The sequence below is a fragment of the Protopterus annectens genome, chromosome 17.part0, assembly GCF_019279795.1.
Source record: "Protopterus annectens isolate FY-2018-M chromosome 17.part0, PAN1.0, whole genome shotgun sequence".
NCBI classification, from domain to species: Eukaryota; Metazoa; Chordata; order Ceratodontiformes; family Protopteridae; genus Protopterus; species Protopterus annectens.
The window spans coordinates 71,580,024-71,603,582 of NC_056751.1; the positions used below are offsets into that span (position 1 = coordinate 71,580,024).

Here is a 23,559-nt window from a genome sequence, read left to right on the forward strand (position 1 = left end):
GATGTATAGGAAGGAAGGAAGGAAAAGAGGTAAAGCAAGCAGAGGAACAAATGCAAGGAAATAGGGGCGGTAAGAATGGCAGCGGGGAGGGGTAATGATTTTTTACAAGTTCATAGGTAATTACTAGGCTAACGACTAATGACCTGGGGACTTTTAAGCCTAGCCATGCTTTCCAAATATTTCTGGCTGATTGATACCCTAGGATTGGTTTATGGGCTATATATCTATATCAATATCTGTATCATTATATATGTCTGCATCTATGTATATCTACACATGCACACATATCTATGTATATGTAGGTATAGATATGCAAACTTGGGCATGGTTGGTCAAGCATTTACAAGCTGCTTCTATTATTAGAGGCCTGATTTCCAATCCAGTCGTCCAAGTTATATCTGAATTATATTAGGGAAGAGCTCTGCTTGACATAGATGGGAGACCTGCTCCACAGAAGGGGTAGTGTCTGAGACAAATACCTGTCCCTCTAGCATGGTGTATTTATATTGCAGGTGAGGTTTAGGTCTTAGATTGGGTAATTCTGATGGTATTTTCTTTGCTGATGTGCAACAGGTCCATCAGAGCAGGATTACAGGATGCTTTGTACAGAGACAGGGCTTTGAAGTGATCCACTTAGGATATGTTTTTTATGTCCCATTGCTCCTACCACTGTTGTAACTGTCTGGGTATCCTTCTCCTACATTGCCTTCATTTCTGCTTACAAATCCTGGTAATTTATAACTTTGTGTCTCTCTGTATGTAAGACACTGTAGTCACTGGGTGTAGCGATTTCAATGATCAATGCTACTTTTGCTTTCTTTTCATGGACCACTATATCTATTAGTAATGGGTGATCTCATGTGATATAAACTTTATCATTTTCTATAATGCTTCTGCCATCAGTATATCACAACCAGCAACAAGATGTGCAAATGTTTCCAATTCTGTTTTACAAAACCTTCATTTGTCTGTTTCTCCCACATGTTCAGTGGACTTTGTAAACCAACGTCTACATAGTCCACTGTGTTGGGCTGTCAATATTAACCTTTTATCTTTTGGTTTAAATTCATCTCTCTTAAGCATTCCTGCATTCGATCCTGATCAACATGAGGTTGTTCCAAGAGTTTTCTATACCTGCTACTATATTTATGCACTTTCTACATTTCTTGCCTTCTCATCTAATCCTTCACCTTATATTCTTTTTTTGTTTGTTTTTTGGCACATTTAGTTTCTGCCTGATTTTTATAGACTTCTGGTTTGATTTCCATCCCCGCTTGACATCAATATGCTTCTGCTAAACTAAGCAGGGGAGTCATCTTAGACTTATTCTCCACGCTTCAAAACTTTCACTAAGTTTGGGTCTTGTGAGGTCAGCAGATGTGTATGCAGTCCCAGAATTTCAAAGCTATACATGTAATCAATTTCAAGTGGCCCATACCTCCTTCAGAACAGGGAATATATAGTCCTGGTTTGCACTGATTTTTATAAATCATTTGATGAGCATGAAGCATCCTTCTTGTTTTCCTGTCCAAACTATCCAACAACTTTTGGATCCAGTCATTCACTCCAAACCTGTAAGTTAGGGCAGGAAGAGCAAATTGGTTTATAGCTTGAGCTTTGTTCCAAGATGTCAACGCTGTTTTCAGTATTAATTAAAATCTTCTAAAGTATTCCTTACTAAGTTTTATTCACATTTGTTCATGCTTTATTCTTGGTTGTGTTATGTATAAATATGGACACGTGGATGCTACAGCAGGTAAATGGCTGCTGTACTACAACTTAAAACCATGTCAACATCTGTTTAAAGAATATCTGGGCTCCAGCTGTAGAGATCAATGACACAAAATATGTTACCTATTAATTTACTGTAACCCTATGTTAAGTAGTAGTATTTCATTCCTGGGGTTTTAGCTACTGGTAAATTGTCTTTCATAGCTCGGGTGATTTCCTTTGGTGTTTTCAAAGGTGCTATGTTATCAGGATCCTCCACTTTGCATATACATCTGCTTAATGTTGAGGAATGGTCTGACTCTGATGATGATGATGATGACAGCCAAGTCCAAGCACAGTCAGGGGTCTGGAGTACTAGACACAGGAAATGTGATGCTCACATCTCTGCACCATTTCATGGATATAACTTCTGTGCCTGGGCAGTCCACACAACAAACCCAGGAAGACAAACAAGGAGGGGGAGAGAAAGTCTTCACTTTCAGAATACTCCCCATTTATGGCTGCAAGCTCCATTGAGCACAAAGGAAGAAGACAGACAGAGATCAAGGCAGTAGGAAAGCTCAACATGGGTACTGCTCAGCATCTAACCTGGGTCTGTTAAAGGCCACAACCCATTTGTGCAGAAACAAAATACAGGGACAGGCAGACATAAATACAGCCCTTGATGAACTGGTAGAGGTAGTATATGGTCTGCATGATGACCTCAAGGCATGCATGGGGTCACATGCGCAAAATTATGGACATATGGTTTAGGGAGTTTTGCAGGCAGAATGCGTGACTATGTGCCTAGATATGGGTCAACACACTTATTGCAGCTGGTATGTCTCTGTCTCCGGTGGGGAGGCCCACCATGGAAGGAGAAGCCCATACTCAGGCACACTGAGTACCATAAATTCCAGTCCCCCATCCAATGTTGAGGGAAGAATGGCATGGTATGGAATTCCACATGGGTCATCTGCTCATATCAAGTCCACACGTGGCTTGGGCCACTGTTCATGGTCACAGTGTGCACCATCCTCTCAGCATTGTGTGGATTATACCAGTAACCCTTTCAGAAGATGTAGCACCCGTGGATGGGGGCATGTTTGTTTTGCACAGATCTCAGTTGAGTGCCATGGACCTGTCTACCAGATCCCAGCACAGTGTTGCAACATTTTCTGGGGCTGGGTTCCAGCAAACACTCACTGAAACGTCTGCACTGTCCACCTTTTCACAGTCACACAGCAATGAATACAGCACGCCCACATGGCCAGACTACCCCAGTTTCATAATGCACCAACTCGTATCTGAGAGACACATCCAAAAATAAACACACACACACACACACACACACACACACACACACACACACACACACACTCACACACACACACAGACACACATGCACACGCATACAAGCACACACACACACACACACACACACACACACACACACACACACACACACACACACACACACACACAAACAATTTCCCACTGATAACACTGGACACTACGGTCCTCATCTCCATGCATATAATGATAACTGTGCTCTACCCTCTGTGCTTTGTTACCTTGGTAGCCTATGTCTGATCCAACACGTGGCTAGTCTATGCAATGTATAGCACAACTTGTGTATAGGTTTGCATGCATAATTTTTTATGTTTTGTATACTACTTCATTCTGATAAATAGTTATTAACGAAATACAGTCTTGTAGCCATAGTCACAATATACAGCATCTGCATCCATGTGACATAATACTCCCTTGCAGCTATCTCCTCAACAGGCATCACCTCCTTCACAGGCTCCTTTCCTGCAGCTAAAACATTCACAGGCTCTTCCTCCTTCACAGGCTCTTCCCCTGGAGCTGAATCCTTCACAAGCTTCTCTTCAGGCACTTTCACTGCTGCTCCTTCTGGTACTTTGTCTTCCTGAATTGATCTGCAGGCCAAAAGCCAGTTAAAAATGATACAGGTCTGCAACAGGACATTGTTGTAGCCATATTCTGCCATGTTCTGGGGATTTCTTGTAAGTGTCATTAAGCTTGGCTCTAGGGCATATGTCAACAATAAGATGTCCCTGGGTGAATCCTCCCTCACAAACCACAGATATAAGTAGGACCTGTGACACATATACGAGTCATAGATATAGCCTACATGTCACGCAGAAGTGTATTGTCTATTATACCCTGTGCCTTAGCGATCACCTGGCAGTAGACAGAATGGAATCCTTTATGACTAATATAATTTCTTTCCTGCTATGCAGATGGAAACTTATTGCAATGTGGGTGCAGTCTATGACCTCTAGTATCTCACGAAAACTGAATGTGTCATAAAAAACCCATATATTCCCCAACAAACTGATACACTAATTCCTAGCAGCACTAGCTTTGACATTAAATTAAAGAATTTGTAAAATAAACAATTTCTGTTTGGTAGTGATGCAAGAGATGTTGTCCATGACAATGACAATAGCTATTTAGTCGTCACGGTGCACATCAGCTGCACTAATTACATTTGCAATTGTGAGATTGCAGGTGTTGGAGAGTGCTTGGAAGACTCTTCTACTGAGCTTTAGGCCATGCTTAGCACTAGGTGTATAACAAAGTAAATGTATTGCAGTTTATGAGAGGTCAACATAAAGAGAGGGAGAAAGGGAGAGACAGAGAATGTTATTCAATTTATTCAGGGTTGCCACCTTTCCAGATACAAAAAAAGATATATATATATATATATATATATATATATATATATATATATATATATATATATATATAATTATATTAGCATTTTCTAAATGGATTGTTCATCTGGACAAAAGTTGCCCTTTTTTAGTAGAAGCCTGGAGAGAAAAGCTCCAAGTATAAATACATACACAAAAGGTATAAAAAGCAGATAGAGTACATAGTAAAACATAAATAGAGTTTTACAATGGGCAACAGTACATATCATTAGATAAAAATATTGTAAGTAATGAACAAAGTGTAACATATGAGTATAACAATGGTTCAAAACAAAGGCTTGGGAAATAGTTTTTGAGAGCTAGCTTTTAAAAGTGAGGTTTGAGGAAAAAGTATTTAAATACTGTGATAGTGGAAGTGGTAGTTATACAACAGTGAGCAGGAGGAGGAAGGTAAGAAGACAAGTTTGAAAAACAATATCAGGGAAATAGGTAGAGGTGAAGGTACAAGAAGTGGTTGCATCATGTATTGGATGGGGTAGATGTTGAAATAAATTACATAGTAACTAAGCTGAATGACATGAAGGTTGGGGAAGGTTGAGTAAAAGAATTTTTAATTTATTGTCATGAAGATTAGGTTTTAAGGTGCCATTGCATGACTTGTGGATGGGTAGAGAGACATATGAAAAGGCTGTAATATGAAAGGGGGTGAAAGAAGAGCGAAAAAAATCAACTAATCAGCCAGCTGAAGGACAATAGCAGAGAATAATAAAAGATGTAGCAGGGGATATGAAGAGAAGTACAGTGTGTGGTAAGGAAAGGGTAAAGAAAGGTAAGTGGATTAGGATGAAATGATGACAGGCAGTGTTTGTAGATATCAGTATAGTGTTCTTAGATAAAGTGAGGAATGGCACAGTATAGAATACACTGGGTGGATGGTTAGGAATTTTTGTCTAGTCAATAGCTGAGCAAAGTTGCAACAATGTGCTCATTGAAAAATTTCACCAGGGCTATTTGTTTAAAGTCAAGGGGGTGGAGTTCCAAATCTTATAGATGTAGGAGGAATAGATGGAGTCACCAGCAGAGTTGTTTGAGTTAGGCTAGGGCATTTTTCAGATTTGTTTATAAGGTTACATCATACATCTCAACCTCATAAAGCAAGAAATCTGGATAAAGTCATAAATAATGGGGGACAAAGGCCCAGAAATAGGGACACTTTTTAAACATTGCTCTTACATACTTAGAAAATTGATAGTATAACAGGTTTTTGCATTAGCATGAATTTTCTGAAGGGTGTGAAGTCTGAAACTCAAATATCTGTCAGTAAATCTTCAATGATTTGCTAGAAAAGGGTGATCTTGAAGGAGACATCCCGAATATTCTGGAGAAACATGAACTCATGTGGCAATTAAAGTTGAATTCTTTTATAGCTTCATAGGTAGGTACTAGGCTATCTGCCCGAAGGCATTTATAAGCCTAGCCAGAATGTGTTGGCTTTTGCCACCCCCTTACATTAGTTCCCTGTGCCTCTGCCCAGCAGAGGCACTGAAGTGATCCCCAGGGTAAACTTTCTGTTTCCCATCCACTCTACAAGGTTTCTCTTGAAGAGTGTAAGTAAGGAGCTCTGATTAATGTAGTTTGGAATCTTATTCCAAAGCATGGGAAGTCTCTGGGACAGGAATCTATCCCTCCAGCATGTCCTATTTATTTTTATGGTGAGGTTTAGATCCCTAGAGCATGTGGCTCAAGCAGATAAGGTTTTCTTTAGATGGGGCATGTCCATCAGTTCTGGGTTGGACATGGCCTTGTATGTCAGGCAGAGACTACCTCTGAGTAAGCAGTATGCAACCGAGTACAGCTGGAGTTTCTTCAGTCGAGTTGCATAGGGCATCTGTTTGAGGCCAGTGATCCTCTTGGTGAGGTACTTATGTGGCCTTTCCAGCTGTTGCAGGTGTCTTGTAAGGTACATCCCAAATGGGGCATTATACTCTATGATGGATCTGATGAGTAATGAGCAGAGGGGCACAATAACCTCTTTTGATCTGGATGTGAACCCTTTTGTGATTAGGTGGGCCACGTAGAAGGATTTTCTAACCACTTTGGCAATGTGATTATCAAAGGTGAGATTACTATCTACTTGGATCCCCAGATCCCTTATTATGTCTTCCGCATTTAGGGACTACCACCTATGTGGTAGTTTGCGGGTACTTTGTTTTTTCCAAAGGGGATGACTATGTACTTTTTGACATTTTGCTTGAGGCCATGATTTTGACACCAGGTATCCGTCTCAGTGAGACCCTTTTGGAGGATGTCTGTGTCAGCTGGAGAGTCAATTATAGCCCCTAATTTGCAGTCGTCTGCGAACTTGGTCAGCCATAGTCCTCCTGTGCTTGCCTGTACCTCTGAGAAGTACATGCCGAACAGGAGGGGTCCTAGACTGAGCCCTGGGGAATGCCACTTGTAACCGGTTTAGAGTTGGACCTAGCTCTCGCAACTCTCACCATGTGGGTTCTGTCCATGAGTCAGTTGGCAACCCATCTTGTGAAGTAGGGGTTTATGTTCAGGCTGGTGAGCTTGTCTATAATACTAGAATGGGAAATGGTGTCAAAGTCCTTTGCGAGGTCTAGGTAGGCTGTGTGTACCAACTTTCCCTTGTCTGTAGCCTTGGTAACTGTCTCAAGGAAGTCCACCAGGTTTAGGAGGCATGATCTGCCCTTAACAAAGCCAAACTGGGTAGGGTCCAGTGTTTGGAGGTTCCCAATGTCTCTGTTAATGAGTTCCACGATGATGCTCTCCATAGCCTTGCAGACCAAGCTAGTCAGGCTTATATTTCCCAGGGTCTGTTGTGACTCCATCTTTGTGGAGTGGAATAACCGTTGCTGTGTGCCACTCTATGGATACATAGCCTGTGGAGAGGCTGAGTTTGAACAGTGTGTTTAGCTGAAGGGTTAGTTTGTCTTTGGGCTCATGTACGACACAGCCTGGGACACTGACCAGTCCCATTGATGCTGTGTTTTTGGCTTTGGAGAGGGCTGTTTTAACCTGAGTGTCTGTGATTTTAGGGATTCTACATTCTTCTGGTATGGTTATGGGCCCTTTTGGGGGTGAGAGGGGTTGAAGTTTCCACTGAACCTGTCTGCCAGGATGTTGGCGATATTGGTCGGTTCAGTGTATTTTGTGCCATTCTGCACTAACTCCGAGCAGATCTGAGCATTGCCACTTAGATGCTTGACATAGCTAAAGAATGCCTTGTGGTTATTTTTGGAGTCCTTGGCGATTTTTCTTTTGAAGCTCACCTTGGATGATTTTATGAGGGATCGTAGTTTCTTGCTGATACTGATCCGGGATGTCTTCCCTTCTTGGGATTTTACTCTTTTCTGTACTAGTTTCTTCCTTCTATTGTATCGCTTGTTTATGGCAGGAGTCCACCAGGCTGGTTTCCTTTTCTTGGAGGAGTGAGTCTTGGTTTTGCTTGGGATGCCATGATCCATGCATTCTTGTAGGTGCCCATAGAATGCATTAGTAAATTATTTTGCAGCTTGGACAGCATTATCCTTCAGCATGGGGGCTTTGAAACTTTCCACCTCGGTCTTAAGTAACGTGAAGTTTGCTTTTGAAAAGTTTTTCACAGTGGTTTCCTTGTCCGGGGGTGGGAGCGGAAAGTGGATATCCCAAGTGATTTGTTTATGGTCAGATCTAACCAGCAAGGGGTTGACCTCCGGTGTGGAACACCGGTCGCCCATGTTGGTGATGACCAGGTCCAGTATGTTGTCACCTCTGGTGGGATTGTTGACCAGTTGAACCAGGGCGTTTGAGTTTATAAATTCTAGGAAAGGTTGGGCAAGGGAGTTAGTACTTGAGTATTTCGCCCAGTTAACATTTGGGTAATTGAAATCATCCAATATTAGGGTGTTTGGTAGGACCTTTATGTTTCCCTGTGTTTCCAGAAATGCGGAATGGGGGTCCTGGGACATGGTGGGTGATCAGTAGCAAGCTACAATTTGAATTGCAGTTTTGCCCATTGTTAGTTACACGTGGATGATCTCTGAAGTATCGTGCTGTGCAACTAACCTGGAGATGTGGGTATCCTTGATGAATATGGATACGCCCCTGCCTTTTGTATTTCAGTTTGGGTTCTGCGGCCAAAATGTATGGTATGAGTTGTAGCCTGGTAGTGCTGGGGTGCTCTCTGGAGCCTTGAACCAGGTTTCTGTTACTGCACATATATCGATTTTCTCTATACTGAGGAGTGCCTCGAGTGCATGCATTTTGAGGTTTAGACTTCTGGCATTGAGTAGCATTACCCTCAGTTTTTTGTTACTTGTGCTATTTACGGTGGTGGGTTTGTCTTTTGAGCCTTGCCTAAAAAAGGCACAGTGGGGTGGCAAGAGCCTTGGCCAGTATTCAAAAGCCTAAGGGTGACAGGTACAAGCCATCTCTAGCGAAGCAGCGTGGCTTGTCGAGCATGTCATCCCAGGCGGACAGACACTGGATCACCTTTGAATGACACCAGAAACTTAGCCAATTGTTGAAATCGAGAATTTTTTTCTTTATACCGTGGTATCATTCTTGCTGAGAGCAGGATGCTACTCAGGGTCATACCGGCCTGGGCTATGTGATCAGAGAGCTCTTCCATGTCTCTTTTCATGTAGTACAGGGAGGTACGGTTCAGGTCATTCACACCAACATGGACAATGACAGAGTGATATTTGTACTTGTTCTGGAGTGACCTGAGTGCTTGCGTTATGTGGTGGATCCTGGCTCCTGACAGGCAGCTAACAGTAACCTTCTCCTTATTCAGCCTAGTGAGTGGGATGTCAGTGTGCCTGACTATAGAGTCACCTATTACTAGTATGTTGGGTATGTTATTTTGCCTTAAGGGCAGTTATTGCATGGCACACTGGTTTTGTGAAGTATGTGTTTCATGGTTTCTGTTGGGGTGGAAGTTGCTTGGATGTTTGCTTTGGAGGTCTCTGTTGGTTTTGTAGATTTTTATTTAGAGCCTCAGAGTATGTTTTCATGTATTTATGTGTGTTTTTTGCCGGTGCTGGTTTAATGGGTCTATGTGAGACTGGTGGTGTGATGCAAGTATTTCCCTTCTCCTCTTGACTGTCTGATCCAATCTTGGGTTGAGAGAGCTTAGCCTCCAGTTTGGCTGTATAATTGCATCTCTCGCATGTATTAGTGTTTGGTGGAAGGAGGAGAGGGTTGTCTGTGTACATGAGGCAGTTATAACATTGCCTCAAAATGCCCAGATTCACCAGATGGACTGGAGAGTACACCTGAAACTGCCCTTTGGACATGCCTGGATAGGTACAGTGAACTGTTTTACTGGATGGCTGGTGAGGTTGAATAGAGAACCTTGTCCTTCTGTACAGTACAGGAGGTTCTAGTGACAGGGTTTATAAGTGCTTGCTATGAGTTTTGAGCAAGTGCTGGGCTGAGAGATGAAGTTGAAAGTTTGTCTAGTTTCAAGGAAAAAATTGAAGAGGAGACTTTGTGGAGCCGGAAATAGTTTTACCCTAGCTAACCGGCACTGCCTGGTGCGCAAAACTGGGTAAATGCTTTATTTATAACAGGGAAATGAAATAGATAGAAATTAGCCCAAAATGGCCAATAAACTACTAATTTCTGGGCTGAAACCACTCCTCCAGGGACAGATAGGTTGCTCAAACTCCCCTCTCTCACAGGTGAACAGAGAAACTTCCTTCTATCCAAGTAAGGTATGGACAAACACAGAGATTTGTAACACAGCCCTGAATTCAGCACTAACCTGAAAACTGGACTATACTAGCTTAGAAAGGCAGGAAACAAGTATATATATTATTTTTGTATGCTTTTTTTTTTTCAGAAAATAAAGCAGATACAATCAAAAACACTTTAAATGCACAGAAAAGGATACTTATTGTTATACATTGCAGATCAGAGTTGTAGTCAATGCCCCTAGTAATAAAGTAGGAAGAAACACAAATACAGTAAAAACAGATGAATAAAGTGCATTTATATATATATATATATATATATATATATATATATATATATATATATATATATATATATATATACGTATATAAAACAATAGAAAATGAACAAAATGATTTAAACAAGTTACCCAATTATTTTTTTTAGGAATCCTTTACTCTTGTTATTTTTGTTTTATGTGGAAAGCTTGTCTGTGTACTTAAAGGATTTTCAATTGGAAATAGAATGCCTATCCTGCTTGAATTACTTTCGAATACTTAGTAATCCTGTACAATATTTTAAATTATATATTTTTTATTATTTTTTTGACTTAAGAAGAGTTTAAGTTTGCTACTTTGACTACCATTGTCTGATCTGATTAATATACAGTAATTAACTAGATATATACGGACTGAAAATCTTCCACACAGAGAAGTTTCTTACACTATTTTGCTTTTGGACCCACTATACTTGTCTAGTGGGTTGTTTGAGACCTTCGGGGATACCACGGAAATTACTTGCTCTTTTTTTACTTGCTGACAGTGAGCTGCGTAGTCGTAGTAGAAAATTAGTTTTTCTTTCTTTCTTTTTTTTTTACTACAGCAAGTTCATTCATCTAGATGCTGCAGAACTGGATGTGCGGACTCCTAAAAATTATCATACAGACATCCAGGGGACCACAGACCACAGTTTCAGAATCACTGTGCTAGTGCATTTCAAAAACTCAACATGCCGGCTGGTAGGCAAAAACCTGTGGCTGCTGTGTGGCACAAGTGTCACTGACTTGGTGGAAATAAATATTCTTTTCCTTGACTTTTGTGGTGCTAAATCTTTTTTGTTTTGCAAATTGTGGACTGTATACTGCTCTGTGTACTTTGGACAGTTTGTGTGCACTGATTTATATATCTATATCTCTCTATCTATATATATATATATATATATATATAAAAAAAAAATATATATATATATATATATATATATATATATATATATATATATATATATACACACACACACATATGTATGCACACACATACAGTACAGACACGTGCATACGCACTCGCGCATGCACACACACACACACACACACACACACACACACACACACACACACACACACACACACACACACACACATGAATATGAACTTTGTGGACACTCATCTTGTTTATGTTCACTGACACTAAAACAGGTTAAACAATCACTGTCACCTAAACAAAAATATGAAGCAATGAAATGAAATATAAAGGACAAACACATTTTTTGCGAGGAGAAATTCTCCCCAGTGCCACATCGATGTGGAGGCACGGTCAGCTGTAAGACATCAACAGTGCAGGAAAGGAAAAGGAGGAAATGACTGAACTCATCTGGATTTCACACAAATTCCAAGTCAGTTTTGGTAACTACTTGATTAATTATGAACTGGACATGTCAGCAAATGCATTCACGAGCCAACCACAAATTGATGGACAAAAGGGAAACCTGTTATACCTGTCAGTGTTTCCTCTCCTACACTCACTGATGTAGGGAACTATATCCCCATATCCCTGCTTCTTATATACATAGTAACTCAGACGTCACGGTACCTCGCAGTATGGGGGAGTATTCCATATATTGCAATCTTGGATTTAGATCAGATCCACCTAACTACACTTTTTTAAAACAGTTCTGTGGATCACAGTTACTGTCTAGCACTCAACAGGCTCTGATGTATTTCTGTTCCTTGTACTGTGCTTAACTATAAGTCCTACTTAGTATATTTGATTTTTACTGTCATTCTGTTTGTAATTTGTAAATACCATTACTGCATTTTACTACATAACCTTGTTAACAATTGTAACATGCAAGCATCACTGTATCTTATCTTTATTTCTCCCTCTGCAGTTATTGCACAAATGTCTCATGTACAGCATCACACCAGCATGTCATGAAATACAGTACATAAACTAAACTAAATTAAAATAAATACAATAAATAAAACCATCAATCATTTTAAGTCAGGAAAGACAATTTCTTGTACAAGTGTAGTTTGGTAATTTCACACTAATGGGGCTATATCACTTCACTGAATGGCTATCATTGAACACCTATTTAGTGAAGCCGGTCTTCATCAAACAGCAAAGTTTAAGTACGGCAAGCAAGCAGCTGGCCAACCAAGTGACGGAAAAAAAAAATGAAATAAATAAATAATACAATTTAAAACCTACCAAGGTTGGGGGGCTATGCCCCCCACACCCCCCTAACTAAATATACCAACTCCGAGATTGCACTACAGTGGTGAAAAGGGAAAATTCCAGATGGTGGCCAACTGCTGATTTGTCCTAGTTAAAATTTGCCATTCAATAAAGAGCAGCTTCGCTAAATAGGTGTTCGAAAAACAGCTATTCACTGAATAGCCATTCGGTGAAATAATGTAGACTCCACAATAACTGTGTGTGTTATGTGAGTTGACCACTGCAGCACCAATGACGTTCTTTTATATCACAGTGGTAATTCTCATAGTACCTACATATAAACAATCGGAATACAAGATGTGTACTTTTGCATTCACAGTCAGTTTAGTATTCTGCAGTTTTCATACACACTAGAGAGATATACCAAGCATTTCCTCAATGACATCTCAGGCACATGATTGGATGCCTGATGACAGCTGCTTGCAGACCACTAACAAGAGGCAGAGACTAACACTGAAAGGGTAACCTATTCCCCAGTGCATGGTGACCTGTTCTCTTTTAGCAGTTCGTGGTGACCTGTTCTCTTTCCCCAGTATGTAGTAACCTGTTATCTTTTTCCCAGTGCATGGTGGCTTGAAGTTAGAATAATGAAGCAAAGAGGCACAAGTGGAGCAAATTTCTTCAGCTGAGGTGTGAAGGTCTAACAGTTGGCAACTGTTTTTATGAAATGACAATTCAAACTCCTGGTCTTTGGAGAAGGGAGCAATGTTTAACCAAACTATATATCCATGTTTCCTTTTCTGTACTGGCATTCTTACCTATGCAAAACCTGCATTGTAGTGTACATTGACATTTGTAGGTCTACCTGATATTATTATCTGTGCAGACAAATGTGTACGATACTGTGGATATGTTTTAGCTGCACTATGCACATTGTTATCTGTATGAATACAGTGAAGCAGTAAAAAACAATACTATAATAATAGTAATGTAGAACAGAAACTAACACCACCACCATAGGTTCATAGGTTCATAGGTGTGTACTAGGCTAATGGCCCTGGAGCCTTTACAAGACTAGCCCATAGGATTAGCCTGGCATCGTGCCACCTGACCTTAGTTCCTAGTGCTTCTTGTCGAGTAGAGCCACTGGAGTGATCCCTGGGGTGAATTTTCTGTTTCCTATCCACTCATCAAGATTTCTCTTGGTGAGGGCCAGTGGTGTGCTCTGCTTGACATGTATGGGAAGTGTATTCCATAGCATGAGCAGTCTCTGGGTTATGAACCTGTCCCTCCAGCTTGTTCTGTTGATTGTGGTAATGAGGTTGAGGTCTCTGGAGCATGTGGTGTGGAGGGATTGGGATTTCTTTAGATGCAGCATTTCTAACAGAGCTGGGTCAGACATGGTTTTGTAAGTCAAGCAGAGATCACCTCTAAGTAGGCGATATGAGACAGAGAATAGCTGGAGTTTTTTGAGTCTGTCCATATAAGACAAGTGTTTAAGGCCTAGGATCCTCTTTGCGAGGTACTTTTGCTGCCTCTCCAATTGTTGCAGGTGTTTAGTGAGGTACATGCCAAATGGGGCATTGTACTCGATGATTGGACTAATGAGGGAAGAGTAGAGGGAAACAATGGCCTCTTTCTTCCTGGATGCAAAACCCTTAGTAATGAGATGTGCCACATAGAAGGACCTTCTGACCACAGTGGCAATGTGGTGGTCAAAAGAGAGATTGCTGTCCACCTGTGTTCCCAGATCTCTTATAATGCCTTCTGTGTTCAGTGGACTACCACCAATGTGGTAATTCAAGGGAACTAGGTTATTCCCAAGGGGGATGACGACACATTTTTTGGCACTGAACTTAAGGCCATGGTTCTGACACCAGTCATTGGTGCCATTGAGGCCTTTCTGTATGGCATCAACATCACTTGGGGATTTAATAATAACTCCCAATTTGCAATCGTCTGTGAACATTGTCAGCTAGAGTCCCTTTGTGTTGGCCTGGACTTTAGAGAAGTAGATACCAAACAGAAGAGGACCCAGGACCGAACCCTTTGGGACTCCACTCGTGACTGGTCAGCAGTCTGACTTGGAGTCAGCTACTTCCACACTCTGTGTTCTATCTGTGAGCCAGTTTGCAACCCACCTAGTGTTATAGGGATTGATGCCTAGCTTAGTGAGTTTTTCTATGACTCCTGAGTGGGGAATGGTATCAAAAGCCATGGCCAGATCAAGGTAGGCTGTATGAACCACCTTGCCTTCATCCACAGCTCTGGTGACTGACTCAAAGAAGTCAACCAAGTTGAGCAGGCATGATCTACCCTTCACAAAACCAAACTGTGTAGGATCCAGAGTTTGCAGATTCCCTATATCCTTGTTTATTAGGTCCATAATGATGTGTTCCATAGCTTTGCATATCAGACTCGTCAGGCTAATTGGGCGGTAATTCCTGGGGTCTGTAGACACTCCTCCTTTGTGGAGAGGGATGACTGTAACAGTGTGCCATTTGGTGGGGACAAAGCCTGAGGTGAGGCTGTGATTAAACAGGACACAAAGGTGAGGTGCCAGTTCACTCTGTAGTTCATGTAGAACACAGCTAGAGATATTGTCAGGTCCCATAGAAGCTGTATTCTTGGCCTTGGACAGTGCTGTTTTAACCTGTCAGCAGTAATACTGGGTGCCTGGCAATCTATTGGTATTGTGATTGGTCCTTGGCGGGGGGGGGGTAAAGTTAGTACTGAATCTGTCAGCCAGTATATTGGCAATATCTGTTGGCTCGGTATAGGAGGTACCATTGTGCAGTAGCTCAGAGCAAATCTGGCTATTGCCATGGAGATTCTTTACAGAACAATAGAATGCCTTGTGGTTGTCTTCACTATCTGCTGCAATTCTGTTTTCATAGCTAGCTTTAGAGGATTTGATGAGGGATCTCAACCTTTTGTTGAGGCTGATAAGGGAGGTTTTCCAGTCTTGGGACTTTGCCTTATTCCACATCAGTTTCCTCCTTCTGTTGTAGAGTTTGTTTATGGCAGGGGACCACCAGATTGGCTTCCTTTTTTTTTTGAGGACAGCGTCTTAGTTCTATTGGGTATGGCGAGATCCATGCATTTGTGTACATGTCCGTACAGTGCATTGGTATATGATTCGGCAGTCATGCAACTATTCTCCATTTGCATGGGTGCCATGAAGTTAGCCACCTCTGTTTTTAAGAGCCCAAAGGTAGCTTTGGAGAAGTTTTTCATGGTGGTTACCTTTGTGGGGGGAGGGATATGGATTTCTAAGGTGATTAGTTTGTGGTTGGATCTAACCAGGGAGGAGTTGACTATTGGTGTAGAGCAATGGTCGTCCATGTTAGTAATGACCAGGTCAAGGATGTTGCTACCTCTAGTGGGGGTAAGAACGAGCTGGTCCAGTGCATTGGAATTAATGAATTCCAGAAAGCATTGGGCAAGTGCATTGGTACATGAGTAGTTTTCCCAGTTAATGGTGGGGTAGTTGAAGTTGCCCAGTATGAGAGTGTTAGGTTGGACCCTAATATTCTCCAGTGTGCTTAGGAACGTGGAGTGTGAGTCTTGGGACATGGTTGGGGACCTATAGCAGGCTACGACCTGAATTGCTGTCTTACTCAGTGTTAGCTGCCCCTGAAGTATCTCAGATGCGTTATGTTGGGCTACTAGTCTGGAGGTGTGAGCATCCTTTATGAATATGGAAACACCACCACCTTTGGAGCTTTGGTCCAAGTTCAGGGGCCGAAAGGTGTGGAATGAGTTATAGCCTGGTAGTGCAGGGGTGCTTTCTGCTGCCTTGAACCAGGTCTCTGTTACAGCACAAATGTTGATGTTCTCCATTTTAAGGAGTGCTTCGAGTGAGTCCATTTTGATATTTAGACTTCTAGCATTGAGCAGCATGACTCTCAGATTGCATTTGTTTGCAGCTGTTATGGTGGTAATTTGGTCTTTCGAACACCACCTAAAAATGGGACTATAGGGGTGTCAAGCACCTTGGCCAGTATCCAGAAATTCACAGGGTGACAGATGCAGGCCATCTCTGGCAAAGCATCAAGGTCTGTCAATAATGTCATCCCAGGCAGACAGATACTGGATCCCCTTAGAATCCATGATTATTGGACTCTTGTTTATTCAACAAGCAATGAATCACTACTGAAACATCTAGAACTGTACAAACTCCAGGGCAGTGCCACTCAACAAATGACATGACAATCTCTCTTTTTTTTTTTTTTTTACAGGGGGTCAAACCCCTGCATTGCTGATGTGGGGATAACTTGCAACACCCAGATCTCACTCTCTTACTATACACACATACATACACACACACACACACACACACATATATATATATATATATATATATATATATATATATATATATATATATATATATATATATATATATATATATATATATATATATATGTTTGTGTGTGTGTGTGTGTCTGTGCAAACATAGAACTCATGTTTTCTTCTTCTCTGAGTCCTGTGGAATCACAACTGAAAGTATCACACCTGCAACATATCCAGTACCGATGTAACAAAGTGTCTACTAAAGGCATGCATTATTTTTATAGCAATGGTCAAAGACTCACTTAAAAAGTGCACAAAAAATTGCAGGGTTCCAAAAATTAAATAATTAAGGCCATTATTTCTGGCCGTAAAATAAAAGTTCTGGATGTAGTCAGCAGTACAACCATCTCTTGGTGTGATGCCAAGAAATGTCTATGTCTGTGTTGACCGATCTTCATCTACCTATCAGTATGTTTCCACGTTGATCCATAGTTCGTTATTTCCACAGGCATTAGAAGCAGACTGGGCTCAATACCTACAATGTTAATTGTGAATGCAAAGGGTACAGAAGCAGCAGGAGAATGCAGTGATATCAGACACCAGAAGAGCTAGAGTTAGCATTTTAAACAGACCACATCACAGCAGGTTAAAATAAATCCTTCGTATATATAACTCTGAAAGGGCTCTTACCTACTAGATCCCACTCTCCATTTGAGATATAAGCTGAAATGTCTGCATCTGCCATTTGTAAATCTAGAAGCCAACCACTATGTGTCCACGAGCCAAATTTCAAATCGCATTTCTGAACATCAAAAGGGAACCAGCGGACATCTATATAGCAAGTACTTTTTAAAATGCCTAGGATTATAATATGAAAGAAATGATGAGTTATTGGTTCACTTTTCAGAAAGTTTTATTCAATATTTTATTGGATAAACTTGGAGTTAAAAACAGTCTGCTATGTCTAATTACTTCTACCAAACATATATCATTCATCCAGTTCATCGTTCACTGACACACACTTTATTCTGCTGAACATCATAGAGGGAGAAATGGCCTATTCTGGAAAGCAGAGGAGGAAAAAGAGAACCAGTTCTTGAAGAGATGCCAGTCCATCATGGGATACAATTCGCTGCATGCCTGTCTATAATCAGTTTAGATAATTATGAATTCATCTAGCATCATGTCCTGGGGATACAGGAAAAAAACAAAACATCCCGCAAAACCCATATAAACACAAGAGGACAGGCATGTAGACTCTGTACAGAAGACATTTTTATGAGAATCACATGACAGATCCAAAACTGGTGAGGTAGCAACAGTAATGTCTGCAGCAGTGTGGCAAACTGAAACAGACAGACTACATGTTTAACTGGGTAGCTGGACACTTCTTCACACCTCACTTTGTCGAATTCCAGTTTGTCATTTCAGTATAATGAAACAGATCCATTTGAAGACCACTTAAGCTAAGTATAGAAAAAGTATGGTTTTCAGTGTATGTGTGTGTGTGTGTGTGTGTGTGTGTGTGTGTGTGTGTGTGTGTGTGTGTGTGTGTGTGTGTGTGAGCATTTTTGTGTGTCCATTTACACTCGTGTTTGAGCATGCTTCTTGTATGAAAGTGCATGTGTTTACAAGTGTATGTCTGTATGCATGTGAGAGACAGAGAGACAGGGGGGCAATGTGCGATGTGTTACATTTTTTAATGCTCTAGGACTGCTGGAATAGGGGAATGTCCTTATCATCCATAATTGCAGTACCCTTATTCTGAGAATTGTCAAAACTGGTTTTCTTTCAAGGTGACTGCTTTCAGTGAGATATTTTCACCAAAGTAAGATCCATTAATCTATGCTTCAGCAAAATAACTCAGAATCAGTTCAGCAGTTAAATATTTCATCAACATAAGATTCATGTGTCACGTTAGCAATCCTGATTCATTCTGACTATTGAACAATTTTGTTAAGTGTAGGAAAACTATTATTCCACTATTTCAAAGCCACTGCAGAAATGAATAATCATGGATGGGATTATATAGAACAATTAGGTGATGCATGGCAGACCTCTGTGACTGCAGAATGTAATGACATTTTAAGAATTAACAAGGTTATACTTCTCTGAAGGACAGTTTTCAGCATATCATTTTTAATACGGTTAATTTCATTAAATTATTGTTGTGAAATGACCCAGAAATGTTTAGAAGGAATTTGTTTATAGTAAATATACAATCATTGTGCTGCTGTTGTTTGTAATTACATCATTAACTCACTGGTACTTTTGCAGAAACATTTATTGGGTGAATGTACATAACTGCCTGATTCAGTTCACTGCGTGATATATAAGTTGTTGTACAGTACCAAAACCTATGGTTATGTTCCTGTATGTATCTATGAAAATATTTCAGATATGAGTTACTAAATGTGACAGAATAGTCTAATTAGCTAATACAACCGTGTTCTTGTTCCGGAGCACAATAAAAATAATAAATAAGCAAATAAGAAAGATACAGCAATAAAGCCAGACATAAAATTATATTTAAAAATTATTTCACAGTTTAATGTTAAACAAAATAGATGCACCTATCATACTCTGAATTGTAACCTCCAGATACTTTTATGATGGTTTTGATAAATCTACATACTCCTAAGCATATTTATTAATTTTCCTTATACATTGCTGTACTGCCATATTCCTTTTTTGTAGCTTGGCAAAATGAAACTGAAATGATGGATTGTACAGAAAGTACTTTTTGATGGTTACCATGAACACTGATGTCAATGAACATCTGTTTTGGGCACAGAATGTCTGAGGTTGATTATTCCCAGCAGCAAGGAGAAAGACATGTAAGGGAAGCGTCAAACTAAAAATCATACGAGGCCAAAGTTAGGTGGCTGTTATACAGTATAGTACTCTGGAGGTCTGGTTTTAATTCCCAGTAGGGCAACTAATTTCCCACTCATGCAAATATGTGACTTGAAATTGTGCTAAAGGAATACTATAGAATTTGAGATGTGTGTCTTATCATTTGCCAAAAGTTACATTCTAAGACAGATTCCTTTTTAGACAGCATTATAACACTTTCATAGCTAACCTTTGTTTTGAGTCCAAGGACATTCTTTACAATTAATGAGGTGAAGAGTCAAATTACAGAGAATATCAACTAATTAATTTCTGCTAATATTATTAAATTTCAACCAAAAATAAAACATAAGTTAAATATAGTGTTTTTAAACAGGCAAAAAAGGCATTGTTATATTAAATAGTAATCAAGAAATTTGATACAACAACAACAAAAATAAATAAATAAATAAATAAAGATACAGGCATAGGAGGAACTATGGAGAGAATCCTTACAAGAAATAATTGGAAGTTAAAATAGGGCATCAAAGTCCTTTACAGCTCTAAACAGGAAATGATGAAATGGATGATAGTTGGCATTGTCATACACTGTGTAAGTCACATGGAGAGAAAGTCTTTTGGAATTGGGCAGGCTTACACAGGAGTAAGTCACTTGTACTGAGAACAAGTTTTTTTCGAATATGACCCTATGGCTTTTCCCTCTCAGGTTATTTGCTCCCAGTACCCTGGTTCTCTGCTAATTTCCAGCCCCTCTTGCCTATGTTCTATATCCCTGCTTACAAACATACCTATTTGTAAAATCTCCTGGCTGCACTGGTTTTGTTCTGACATTATTTTCTGATGTTTTGTCACTAGGGTATGCTAAGATCAGGTGCAGCTGAAGCCTTTTTTAAAGTTTGCAGGAGCTATCCTCAGAGAGGACCTGGTTTCTGGGGGAAAGGTACACTGAGCAATTTGTTACATGTTTTAACCACCTTGGTTACAATTGAATCTTTCCTTAAGATCAAAGAGTACATCCCCACAATTAGATCTGTAGTTTTGAAAAAAATATGTGAAGATAAACTCACACCAAGCAAAATCAAGAGGAATGTCTCTGACATTGTTATTAGACCTTAGAGAAGTACTATAGAGTTTTCCATCTAACAAGGTCACTCATTGCTTTAACAAATTAGTTTGAATCATTCTATTCAAAGTAAGAAAATATCTTCTGATAAAACATGTTGGACTGCACAGCCTGTCTGTAACTCTGATGAGCTTTCCTGTCATTTTGCCATATTAGAAACCTGTCTGGATGAGAATATAGCCATTTTAGGAGAAATGTCTGCAAGAAATAGTACATAATACTCATCAAGTTTCTACTATACTATAACAAGCAGTGTTACATGGGAACATGAGCCATATGATCAGATAGTTCATTTGATAAACATAGCATTTTACATTCAATATAGTTAACATACCTGTCTCCTCAGACACTGCTGTAAGACATCTAGGCACTCTTGGTGATAATTACTGATTATTTGACCATCTTGTTTCTGCAGCACTTTGGAAAGCTCTCTATCTGGCTTATCTCATCTCCAAAGGCATCTCCTCTACATCCAAATAAATCTTAATTCAATTTTACTCATCAGACCCATTATTGAATATAATGCACTTTTTGACATGTATTTGTCTAAATATATTACTCGCCTTGAGAGATCTCATGAGATTTATAAATGATCAGTGACCTCAAAAATCTGTGTTATCAGGACAAACTGATAGCCAGGGGATCTGAACTCTGCATCTTATACACTCCTCTGCAGAGATCTGTGTCTAGCTTACCCTCCTTTACTTCCTATGCCTTTGTAGAATAAAAGGTACATTAAATGCACAGTTAAAGGAACTAAACCTTAATCAACAGATAAATATGACATGTTAGCCTGACAGACTCATATCCCAACATATCTCCAACCTCTGGAATAAATTTCTACGACATGTTTAAAAGAGTAGCACAATTGCTACCTTGAAGGTAAACCTAGATAAATGGATAGGCAGCCTCAAATTTACCAGTGGTCTGTCTTGTCTTGCCCCCTTGAAGCTAGATGGAACTTTTGAATAGGGGCTTTTGGCAAGGCTACTAATGGACTGCAAACTGATTGCCTAGTACTTACCTATAAACATATGATCCTATTAATTTTGACAATTTGTCAGTAAACCGTTGAGTTAGCAGGATGACTGTCTCACAACTCTGCATTGCTAAGGATTTATACTTACTGCAGTGTCTAAATTGTTAATGCATCTTTTAGAACATAGAGCCTGGAAGACTTATTAACATGGCGGAATAGCTTGAGACATAGGTGGAGACATCAGGTTTTGGAAAATGGCACAAATAATTGCTTTTCACTTTGAACCACACAGAACTCAGACAAAGACTTCATTTTATAGGTTCATAGGTGTGTACTAGGCTAATGGCCCTGGAGCCTTTACAAGCCTAGCTCATAGGATTACCTGGCATCATGCCACCTGACCTTAGTACCCAGTGCCTCTGTCGAGTAGAGCCACTGGAGTGATCCCCAGGGTGAATCTTCTATTGCCTATCCACTCATCAAGATTTCTCTTGAAGAAGGCTAGTGAGGTGCTCTGTTTGACATGTATGGGAAGTCTATTGCATAGCATGGGCAGTTTCTGGGTTATGAACCTGTCCCTCCAGCTTGTTTTGTTGATTGTGATAATGAGGTTGAGGTCTCTGGGGCATGTGGTGTGGAAGGATTGGGATTTCTTTAGATGTAGCATTTCTAAGAGAACTGGGTCAGACATAGATTTTTAAGTCAAGCAGAGATCGCCGTTAAGTAGGTGATATGAGACAGAGAATAGTTGGAGTTTTTTGAGTCTGTCCATATAGGACAAGTGTTTAAGGCCTAGGATCCTCTTTGTGAGGTATTCTTGTGGCCTCACCAGTTGTTGCAGGTGTCTAGTGAGGTACATGTCAAATGGGGCATTGTACTTGATGATTGGCCTAATGAGGGAAGAGTAGAGGGAGACAATGACCTCTTTCATCCTGGATGCAAAACCCTTAGTAATGAGATGTGCAACATAGAAGGACTTTCTGACCACAGTGGCAATGTGGTGGACAAAAGAGAGGTTGCTGACAGCCTGTGTTCTCAGATCTCTTATAACTCCTTCTGTGTTCAGTGGACTGCCATCGATGTGGCAATTCATGGGAACCAGTTTTTTCCCCAAAGGAGATGACGACACATTTTTTGGCATTGAGCTTAAGGTCATGGTTCAGACACCAGTCGTCGGTCTCAGTGAGGCATTTCTGTAGGATGTCAACATCACTTGAAGAGTTAATAATAGCTCCCAACTTGCAATCGTCTGCAAACTTTGTCAACCAGAGTCCCTTCATGTTGGCCTGGACTTCAGAGAAGTAAATACCAAATAGGAGAGGACCCAGGATCAAACCCTGTGGGACTCCACTCATGACTGGTCAGCAGTCTGACTTGGAGTTAGCTACTTTCACACTGTGGGTTCTATCTGTGAGCCAGTTTGCAACCCACCTAGTGATATAGAGGTTGATGCCTAGCTTAGTGAGTTTTTGTATGATTCTTGAGTGGGGAATGGTATCAAAGGCCTTGGCCAGATCAAGGTAAGCTGTATGAACCACCTTGCCTTCATCCACAGCTCTGGTGACTGACTCAAATAAGGTGACCAGGCTGAGTAGGCATGATCTACCCTTCACAAAACTAAACTGTGTGGGATCCAGAGTTTGGAGATTCCCTGTATCCTTGTTTATTAGGTCCATGACGATGTGTTCCATAGCTTTGCATATCAGACTCAGCAGGCTAATGGGGTGATAGTTCCCAGGGTCTGTAGTCACTCCTCCTTTGTGGAGAGGGATGACTGTAGCA

The 23,559-nt window shown here is 40.4% G+C and overlaps 1 protein-coding gene across 1 annotated transcript in view; it reads right to left on the reverse strand.

Moving 5' to 3' along the window:
• LOC122791403 (neuronal acetylcholine receptor subunit alpha-7-like) overlaps positions 1 to 23,559 on the reverse strand; it is a 2,335,909-nt gene that overhangs the window by 1,117,699 nt on the left and 1,194,651 nt on the right. The window contains exon 6 of the mRNA XM_044059149.1: positions 17,513 to 17,680. Coding sequence (XP_043915084.1) covers positions 17,513 to 17,680 — 168 coding nt within the window. The remainder of the gene's footprint in view (positions 1 to 17,512; positions 17,681 to 23,559) is intronic.